General features: G+C 35.3%; 1 protein-coding gene across 1 annotated transcript; it reads left to right on the top strand.

Moving 5' to 3' along the window:
- Positions 1-1,264: 1,264 nt before the first annotated feature.
- On the top strand, positions 1,265-7,941 carry LOC149220372 (cullin-1-like). Its single transcript, XM_089387067.1, has 4 exons — positions 1,265-3,448; positions 6,047-6,152; positions 7,080-7,314; positions 7,722-7,941. The coding sequence occupies exons 1-4, from the start codon at positions 1,265-1,267 to the stop codon at positions 7,939-7,941; spliced, it is 2,745 nt and encodes a 914-aa protein (XP_089243193.1).
- The last annotated feature ends 3,265 nt before the right edge of the window (positions 7,942-11,206 follow it).

The raw sequence follows: 11,206 nt of genomic DNA, 5'->3' as shown, positions 1-11,206 counted from the left end.
AAAATAAAACAAAAATTTACACGAGCCAAAAGAAATATAAATAAATAAATATATATATGTATATATTATATATATATATATATATATATATATATATAAATTAATTAATAAAAATAAATTAATATATATATATTCAAAGAAAAGTATGGGGCTAAAGCCATTAAACAAATAACAAAAATATTAAAAGGAGTTAAGAACGAATAAGATGATAAAATACTCAATAAAACATGAAAGATCTAGAAAATAAATTCTAATGAAGAATAAATCAACAACAAATACTATAAAAAGGACACCAATACCTACATAAACTCGGAGGACAGGACATGACCCAGCTTATGTGATTTCTACTTAAAGACTTTGCTTAAATAAGAATATAATCTTTTAATATTAATACTAGGCTTAATAATTTGGATGGTATTAAAAATAATTTGGTCCATAAGCTTCACCTAAATAAAATCCTTTTTTCTTAGTGTTAGTAAGTATAGAGTAAATATAAAAAGAAGTTTTATTTATTTACTGTACTTCTAGTTTATTTATATTTATATTTATTTATCATTTCTTTTATTTACCATGGCATTTGCCCATGCTTGGTATATAATTAGATGTTGATTTCTAATTCTATTTGATATGTTTTGTTTATTTACCATATCTCTTTATACCTCTTTTATCTATATTTATTTATTTATTTACCATATTGTTTTATAAATATGGTATTTGACCCATGATATTGACAATTATTTGTCCCATGGTATTTAGGTCATAGACTTCACCTAAATAAAACCTATTTTTTGAATTTTCTTAAATATAAAAACCTTAAATTAAAAAGTATATATATATATATATATATATATATATATATATATATATATATATATATCAAAAGTTATTTTATATTTTCTTAAATTTTTTTATATTTTAAATTTATATTGTGTTTATACATAATACTTAAATTGATATTCCCATTAAATAAAAATGTTAAATATCAAATATTGCATATGTACATTTAAGTTTTTATGTTGGATCCTCTCATAGTGGATGTAGAAGGTAGGTAAGAATGTAGAGGGTAGGTAAAGACCAAGAAGCCCAATATTTACCCAAAGAAATCCAAGCCAATAATTGCAGTAAACCAAACAAACGATCCAAATTCCGTTTGCAATCCTACCCAATCTATATATACCGATGTTACCGTTGATATGACATCTCCATTTCTTGATACGAAATTTTATTTTGTCTTGGCAACGAAAACAGAGCAGTTTTACCAGCTATGGATTCGAAGAAATGGAGCGTAGATGATATGGAAAAATTAAGCGTCGAAGAAACGTGGGATGTTTTAAATAACATTATGCAGAAGTTAATAAGCACCCTGGAAGAAGGAAGTCTCGAAAACAGAAAATTCTGGTCCTTAGGCGATTACGTGCTTGTTTATTCGATTCAGTATAATCATGCTTGCCGAAGTGGTTGGGCAAAACGAATCGACAATTTCAAGCAAATATATAAGAGATACAAGCAGGCACTTCTAATTTACTTCAATTCAAGGGTTTTGCCAGCTTTAAGGGAAAAGCAAGGCGAGGCCGTGCTGATGAGAGAGTTTGTCAGACGTTGGAGAATTCACAAGGAGATGGTCCCAATCCTATCAACCATGTTCAGTTTTTCGGAAAGGATGCTTTTGAAAAGAAAGGAAATAAAGCGTTCAGTTTCAGAAGTTGCAGAGAAGTATTTTCGGAAGTTTGTGTTCGGTGAAATGCGGATCCATGTAAGGGATGCCGTGATTACTCTGATTCGTGAAGACCGCCGGGGATTGCAGGTCGATCGCACTTTATTGGAAGGAGTTTTGGGTATTTTTGTAGATATTGGAATGGATGTATATGCGAATGAAATTGAAGTGCCCTTGTTGGAAGATACTAAAGATTTCTATGTTCAAAGAGCTGGTTCATGGAGTTTAGGGGAGAATTCATGTATGGATTATCTGTTGAAGGCTGGGGAATGTATGCAACGTGAGGAGGAAATAGCTGCCCATTATTTGCACAGGAGTAGGGAGAAGTTGTTGGAGATGGTACCAAATGAACTCCTTTCAGGTTACAAGACCCAACTTCTTGAAAATCTGGGTCCTTGTTGTTGTGCCCTTCTTAGGAGTGACAATAAACATGATCTTTCAAAGCTTTATAGTCTGTTTTGTAGAGTACCTGAAGGTCTGGAAACAATGGTAAATGCTTTCAAGGAGCATGTAATTAGAGACTGCACTCCACTAGTTATGAGGGATCTGGATGCTATAACTGATAAGGCAGGGAGAAGGGATACAGGTGGCATGCAAGAAGAAGTTGCATTTGTAAATACAGTTTTGGAATTGCGTGACAAGTTTGTGGAGGACATTATCCATGTCTTTCGTCACAATGCTCTTTTGCATAGAGCTTTAAATGAAACATTTGTAGAAATCTGTAATAAAAGAGTGGCAGGAAACACCAGTGAAGAATTCCTGGCCATGCTCTGTGACATGGTACTTAGAAAGGGTGGCAGTAGTAAAAGATTAAGATCCGATGAGATTGAGGGTATTCTAGAGAATGTCACTAAATTTCTGAAATATGTGAATGATAAAGATCTCTTTGGGGAATTATATAGAACAAAGTTAGCTGGTCGACTACTGTATGATAAAAGTACAGATAATGCTCATGAGCTGAGCATGTTGTTAAAACTAAAGCAGCAAATTGGTAATCAATTGACATCAAAGATGGAGAGTATGGTTAATGATATGTTACAAGCAGAGGTGAACCAAGCTAGCTTCAAGGCATACGTGACTAATAATCCAAATATCCATCCTGGAATAAACTTGGATGTCAGAGTATTGAATTTCACGTTTTGGCCCCCTTTCAAATCTTCTGAACCTAGGTTGCCCTTGGAAATGATTAAATGTGTGGACACATTCAAAGAGTTTTATTCTACATACACTCAACATCGACAGCTTACATGGCTATATTCCACAGGGACCTGTAATGTCATTGGCAAGTTTCAAGCTGAGCAAATAGAAATGGTAGTAACACCTTACTATGCAATTTTATTGTTATTGTTTAACAGCTCCCAAAAGTTGAGTTATTTAGACATCAAAGCTGGACTGAATTTGAGAGATGAGGATCTTGTGAGGCTGCTACATTCTATTGTATTTGCCAAGTATAAAATTTTGCTCAAGGAGCCTGATACAAAAGAAATATCTCGCAGCGATACTTTTGAAATCAATTACAGTTTTACAAATAGAAAAGAGAAGATTAAGATCCTACTCCCAACCGAAGATAAAAAAGAGAAGAAAAAGGTCATTGAGAATGTTGATATGAACAGATATCACGAAATTTGTGCCTTAATAGTCCGCATCATGAAGAGCAAAAAGTCTTTGCATTATGAACAACTAATGAACGAATGCAACGAGCAACATGGAGGGATGTTCGAGATAAATGCAAAAGTATTTAAAAAAAGTATTGAAAATTTGATTACAAGGGACTACTTAGAGAGAGATAAGCAAAATTTCAATATATTAAAATATATTCCTTGAAAAGAAGTCAATTGGGATTATCTCTAGCGGTGTTGAAGAACTATTATCATCCTCCCTCTCCATCCAAGTTCAAATTTTTGGTAGTGACATGTTGAGCTTTGATATTTTGATAATTATTGTTGTAAAGTGAGTATAACTGTGGACCATTATTGTTATATTGAGTATAACTATGGACTGAGGTTTAATGTCTTGATGATTATTGTTGTGAGTATAACTGTGGACTGAGGTTTAATGTCTTGATGATTATTGTTGTAAAGTGAGTGTAATTGCATTTTTGCTAGTGACATGTTGAGCTTTGATATTTGGATTATTATTGTTGTAAAGTGAGTATAACCATGGACTATTATTGTTGTATTGAGTATAATTATGGACTGAGGCTTAATTTCTTGATAATTATTGTTGTGAATTATTGTTGTAAAGTGAGTATAACTACATTTTTGCTACTGGCATGTTGAGCTTTGATATTTTGATTATTATTGTTGTAAAGTGAGTATAACGGTGGACTATTATTGTTGTATTGAGTATAACTATGCACTGAGGTTTAATGCCTTGATGATTATTGTTGTGAGTATAACTTTGGACTGAGGTTTAATGTCTTGATGATTATTGTTGTGAATTATTGTTGTAAAGTGAGTATAACTGCGGACAGAGATTGAAAAAAATATTGATTATATTTGTATTGGTTTATCTATTTTCATTAGAGAATGAAGCATAATTTTTAATTTATATAATTTGTATGATTCTTCATTACTTAAATCCATATTCTCATTAATTGATTGAAAATAAATATGAATGAATAATAAATGTAATGTTTAGTACATGTAATGGTAATTTGCCAATTTATGAAACCATGTAAAACATAAACAAATGTAAAGATTAAATGAAACAAATGTGAGGAAAAAATAAAATAAAAAAAAAAAATTAGAGAGAAATGGTGAGGAAGGACTTCCCCTTAACCTATGTGCTCTCCCTATTTCCTCCTCACCTTTATACTCCATGAGTATTTTATCAAGACGGTAAGTCCTCCATTTGAAGCTGGTTTACCTATTTTGGTTTCCACATGCTTTTCTCTTGTAGCCCTGCACAAACATCAATTTATTCAGCCAACTCCATGCCTTTTCATAATTGGACTGGAACCAGACATCTTTGTCGGTACCAAGCTCTTGAGTGTTATTTGCAGTTAGTTGTTTTGAAGGATGTGCTCAGAATGTTTAATGAAAGGAGTAGTCTACCAAGGCGGAGGAATTGTTTTGTTTGCTTTGTCGCTCAGAAAAACTTCCGACTCTGTCTGCGAGCAATTCCTGCACTACCCTCCACGAGCTCCGCCCAGCTCAGCCACCCTCCGCATTAAAGTCGACCTCTGACCGGAATTACGAAGCCATCGCGGTCTTGCTGCCGCTAGTTAATGCACCTTCCCAATTCGAATTCCGAAATAACCACGGCTCCACGAGCTCCGCCCAGCTCAGCCACCCTCCGCATTAAAGTCGACCTCTGACCGGAATTACGAAGCCATCGCGGTCTTGCTGCCGCTAGTTAATGCACCTTCCCAATTCGAATTCCGAAATAACCACGGGCTGCTCCCTGGCCAATTCGACCCGGCACTCCCGGACTCTGCAGCTCCACCACCCAGGCCACAAACAGGCAGGTTCATTCATGGAACCCAATCCTCTAGTGATATGGTAGTCTAGTTGTTTTTGGTAGTGGAAGCAAATGATACTTACCTGTCGAGCAGTGGTGTGGCGACCAAAGAAATTGCAAAATCTGGGCTCAAATACAGGGAAAGTGAAGCCGCGATTGAGGTTGACTACATTAAAGTAGACCCATGGTGAAAGAATCTATGTTCTTGCTCTATGCTTGAATCTCATTGTCTGTCAAATGTATTTTCATCTGCGTAACTACTGCTTACAGTGTGCCTGCGTAGACTACTCCCATGGAAAGAAGTGAAAACTTTCAAGCAAAACGCAAACTTAATTTATGAAGATTTCAAGCAAAACCCAAACTTGAAACCTGCAACTTCAATGGAACCACCTGTAATTGACAAATCCTTTGCTCCGGTTTGTTTGATGGAGCCAGCCAGGGAATCCTTGTGCCATGTGGGGCTGGTGGAGTTCTTTTCATTTCTGATGATCTTTCTTACTGTCGAAATCAGAACGGGTAGAGGAACAAACATCTTTGCAGAACCACAAGTTATTTTCAATCTTCTGAAGCGGGCTTCAGTAAACGGCATAGGCAGACTCCAAGTATTTGAGGACTTTAAACTTGTTGCATGGTTGAAAGGGAATTACAGGTTGCAGAACTCATCACTGAGGCCTTTGCTTGAACGGACTGTCCTCACTACACGTTAATTCTTAGAGGCAACCACATTAGGAGGTCAATGCTGAAGCAGACTCTCTCTAAACAGGCTGTTGCTGGTTCCATTGGCTCTCTGCTAGTAGAGGAAGACACGGGGGTCAATGCCCCTGATGATCTCTAGTTTTACTTTTTCCACTGGCTGCTCTGTTTTTTCAGGATATGATTGTTATCATTTCTGATGATAATGTGGAAGACTTGAAGTCGACACTTGTTACTATCAAGACAGGGTCTATTTATGCATTTATTTCAGAACTATTGGGAGGTTTTTGTAAAGGCTTCAAAATCTGTTCTAGGTTTTAAGGGCACAGTCCCTTATTTGAATATGTAGGTTGCCATTTGATCATTTGAATATGTATGTTGCCATTTGATCATAGGGCAGTCTATGAAGGACAAGTTTTGCTATCCTTTACTAGTAGCCTTTTGTTCTTTATATGGGTAGTCGATGGCCTTTTGGGGTGGCAACTACTATATCCTCTTGAAATAAAGTTATGATTTTACCTTCCAAGAAAATCAAAGGTCTGACAAACTTTTAACTTAGTTGACTCAAATGTGTAAATAAGCAATTATATGACTGTATGATTACCAAAGCCTACTAGTAAATCTTGCTTCTTTTGCTCAAGGATATGGTTATATTATTGATAAACCAAAACCGAAAGAACTAGGCTACTTATCAGAGATTAGAATGGTTTATGGTGACTGAGCAGATGTCTATTCCAGAGTCCAGATAAAAGAAGGGTAGAACAAAAAAAAATGCTATGGCAGGTTCTTCTATTCAGCAGGAATATGTAAATATAATAGGAAATGAACATGATATCATGGCATGTTTTGTAAAGAAACTTTAGGTGTACATTCCAAAATCCATAAGGAAAAAATACATAGTATTGAGCAAATAGCATAAAACAATTTTACTGAGTCCTTTGAACATACAGCAAACCTATGGGAAATCTGTTTTAAAATATCATAGGTATGCTAAATCTGTTATATAAATACCGTAGCTCTGAAATTTCTTTTTTTATCCATCTAAGCTTGTTCATACAAGCTCATGATAAAATGGTAATCGTTATGATTCAAATGTTGAGGAACCCGATACTGAAATTGCTGATTCTAACATTCATGAGTCCAGTAGCCCCAGCGAATGACAAGGTAATGACTTGAGTAGAAATTTGGGTTGGGGGTTGATTGCTTGCAGTGAAATATTCGAATGGTGCTTCAGATGATGCTTCAAAATTTGTCAAATTGAATGCAAATTGCCGATTTCACAGCATCCTTTCAGATTATGAAGGCAAAGGCACAATGTGCTTTAGAACTGGTGGCTTTGCAAGAAATCTTAATGATGGCAATTATGTATTTGTTGAACGACAGGACCCTACCGTGAAAATTGATGGACAACGAGTTGCAATTGAAGAGATGGAATACATTTTGATGTAGTAGATGTTGCAGTTTCTTTTCATCTTGGTAAAGAGGACATCATCCATATCATACCTTACATTGCCATAAAAGGAACCGATCGGTTTTTTATGTCTGGTTTTAATGAGAAAGAAAAGTCCATGGCCACTTGAATGCGGACAATGGAAAGACTTGCATGCCCAATTGAGGAGCTGGTTAGAGGAAAAATTACCTGCTGTAATGATCCCTTACAGTTTTTTTTTTAATTGTAGCATTGCCATGATTATGCATCATTGCTTCAAGTCGAACCTTCTGTTTTGGAAACAGAAAGGGATTCTGATGGAATCCATTTAAATGCGAAAAATATATCCAACATGAAATTGTACAAAAGAAATTGATGCAGAGGTCTCAATGAATCTAACATAACAAATTTGAATGTTGGTAGAAGGGAACAAAAGCCTAATCTTCCCAAGTTGAATTCACTGAAAGTTGAGTCAGATACAGTGCATTCATGCACTGGCTCTGTATCATTGACTGTGGGCTATATCGATAATGCTGGTAACAATGTGAGTACAACAGATCACAAATTTTGTGAGTTGGATAATAATGCAGTAAAGAGGATAACAGGGGGGAAGCCATTTCCTTTCTTGTTGGGGCAGGGATAAGCAAGACAAGCATGGAAATGAAATGCTTGTCAGTGAAAGTCTAGTTCGGGATGATAGCCAGAAAAGTGAAGATACAAAAGCTTTAAATAATTTCTTACAACATACGAATGATTCTGATCAAATTGACACTTTACAATCAAGTTTGAAAAGTTCACCTTAAAAACCTTTCAATATAGAGGAACCTATTGACTGCATACAAAGGAACCTCTTGAGTGCTATAGAGACAAATGTAGAATTCAAGGCCAGACTTTGCAAAGTGTAGAAGAGATTGGAAATGGCATATGTGAGGACAAACTACCTACCAAACACCTCAGAAACAATAAACACGGGGATATAGCTGCATTAAAATCCAATTGCTTGACAACTTCATTTACGAAACCTGTCAAGAGAAAGGATCCGTTCGATAATTTTAAAGACCTGACTGTTTCTCCATGGCAAACCATGAAGAAGGTGCATATTGATGTGTGCGCACCGAGGCACAAACAATTTGGCCGTGAAGTAAGTTCACTAGAAGTTCTACTCGAAGCACTTGTTTCTCCTACAAATCTATCAGAATTTTTCTAAGCCACAATTTCCTTCATTGCTTCTGCAACTACCACATATTCAGCCTAAGTTGTGGAATATGCTAGAGCTGACTATTTGTGTGACCTCCAGGGGACGTCTCTTGATCCAAGACTCATGACATAACCTTAAGTAGATACTTCAAATTCTTCATCTCCATCAAAATTTGAATCAGAGTATCCAATCAAGTTGAAGCCATCCACCTGTGTATACTTGAGTCCAAAGTCTTTAGTTCCTTTCAAGTATTTTAGAACTCTATGTGTAGCAGACCAATGGCCCTCACAACACTTTTGCATAAACCTGGAGAGGATTCCAATATAAAATGAAATGTTTGGTCTAGTAGTAGTTAGATAGTTTAGACTTCCTACGAGCTATTTGTATTTTGTTTCATTTTCAAATTATTTTCATTTAATGGATGTAAGCTTTAAATTTTGTTCCATTGGAGTAGTCAAAAGATTGTACTCAACCATGCCAAATTTATTCAACAAATCTCTAATGTACTTTTGAGAGGAATATAAGTTTCAGATGTTGGGTTACTTCAATACCAAGATAATAGTGAACATATCCCAAATCTATCATTTCAAAACATATCATCAAAGATTGTCTACATACACTACAAGATATACAATTGTTTTTCCAACTTTCTTGGCAAACAAAGTTGCATCATCAAGATCATAGTGTTTGAAATTTAGTTTCAAAAGATGCTTAGTCAATTTCTCGTACTAGGCCTGGTGCTTGTTTGAGGCCATACAAGGATTTGACAAGTTTGCATAGTTTGTGTTCCTAACCCTTCACAACAAATCTTTCTAGTTGGGACATAAAAACATTCTCTTTCATGTCTCCATTCAAGAAAGTGGTTTTTACATCCATTTGATGGATTTTCCAACCGTTCTAAGTTGTCAAGGCAAAGAGAGTTTGTATCGTAGCCCATTTTGCTGTGGGGGCAAAAATTATCCTCATAATTGACCCCTTCTTTCTTTGCAAAACCTTTTTCCATGAGCCTAACTTTATGCTTGCCAAGCGAGCCATTTGCTTTATACTTGTTCTTGAAGACCCAATTGTATCCCATCAGTTTGGTTCCCAACGGAGGATCAATGAGCTTCCAAGTGCCATTCTTTATCAACACATCATATTCCTTTTGCATCGCTTCTTTCCATTCATCATGTGAATCGAATTCTTTGAAGGAATTTGGTTCGAAATCTATAAAAAATTTAATTCACAATCATAGGAAACATCCATATCAACAAGTAAATCAAAATTGTCTACATCACCTCCATTCTGTCTAACAGAGCTTCTTGTCACTGTCTTTCCAACCTCATTAGGATGAACACTTTCAAGTGTCTTTGTGAGCCATTTTGGAGGACCTTTTTGAGATGACCCATGTTGTTCAATTGACTGAGATGGGGTTGAATCAAGATTTAGCCTCCCAATTCTCTCAATCACATCACTCAAAGTGTCTTCTTGATCAATGGGTGGAGCTTCATGAGGGGGAGAGAGCGCCTTTACAAGGAGATTGCACGAATTGATCAAGTATGGGGATCCCTCCTTCAAGATGTGGAATCTCATTATCAAATTCTTGAAAAAAATTTGCATGCCCAAATCTGTCCAAGTGATCAAGCTATTGCTCAACAACATTGTTAGTCTTGGAAGATTCAAGAAATATCACATCTCTAGATATTATAAACTTCTTATTTACTTCATCATAGAGATGATATGCTTTGGAGGTATCTAAGTACCCCAAGAAGATACATTTCTGACTCCTTGCACCGAGTTTGTTTCTATGTTCCTTAGGTATTAAGGCATAACAGGTGGAACCAAATTTCATAGGGAGTCATTTTTTTTAGAGCATAGACTACATCAACACATAGAACTGCATCAACCCAAAACATCAACTTTATATTTTTTTAAACATCATTGAACATACCATATTTAAGATTGTCTTGTTCATTCTTTTAGATACACCATTTTGTTGGGGATTATAAGACATAGTGGTTTGATGTTTGATCCCATTCTAGCAAAGATAGTTTTCAAACTCATTTGAAGTATATTCTTTTCCATTATCAGTGAGAATATATAGCCAATATGAAATTGTGTATCATTTTCAATGCATGCATGAAAGTTCTTAAAGTTTCAAAAGCTTCATATTTGTTCTTCAATAGATATGCCCAACACATTCTGGTGTAGTCAACAATAAATGCCATCATGTATTTATTACCATTTGGAGAAGGAACAAGCATAGGGCCACACAAATCAAAATTAATGAGTTCAAGCTTTCTATGTGCTTTAAAATGAGAATCATGAAAAGACTGTTTGTTGTGCTTTCCTTACATACAAGCATCACATTTCTTAAGTTTCATAGGAAGGTAAGAAAATCAGTAACACCATTTCTCTTCAATAAATGCAGATTGTCATAGTTTAAATATCCAAATCTAGCATGCCATAAGAGACTAGTGTGAAAATTTGGAAACCCGAATCCTATTGCAACAACTAGAAATAATTCTCCTAATTGTCAAATTAATTTTTAACAATTTATTTACCGTTTTCTACAACAAATGTTGAATCAATCACACTGCAACCTACACAAATAAAACTGCGTAATAAATAAACACTGGAATAAATGCTAACACACATACATAAAATAACACAATTATTTTTGGACCAATGTCCCCGGAAGAAAAACCAACTTGGGAAAACAGGTGCAGTA

Source organism: Pinus tabuliformis, chromosome Q (assembly GCF_031772625.1).
Source record: "Pinus tabuliformis cultivar Carrire ecotype Pingquan chromosome Q, CPIR1, whole genome shotgun sequence".
In the NCBI taxonomy this organism is placed as follows: Eukaryota; Viridiplantae; Streptophyta; class Pinopsida; order Pinales; family Pinaceae; genus Pinus; species Pinus tabuliformis.
Note: the sequence above shows the minus strand (reverse complement) of the source record. Positions and strands in the feature narration are given on the sequence as shown.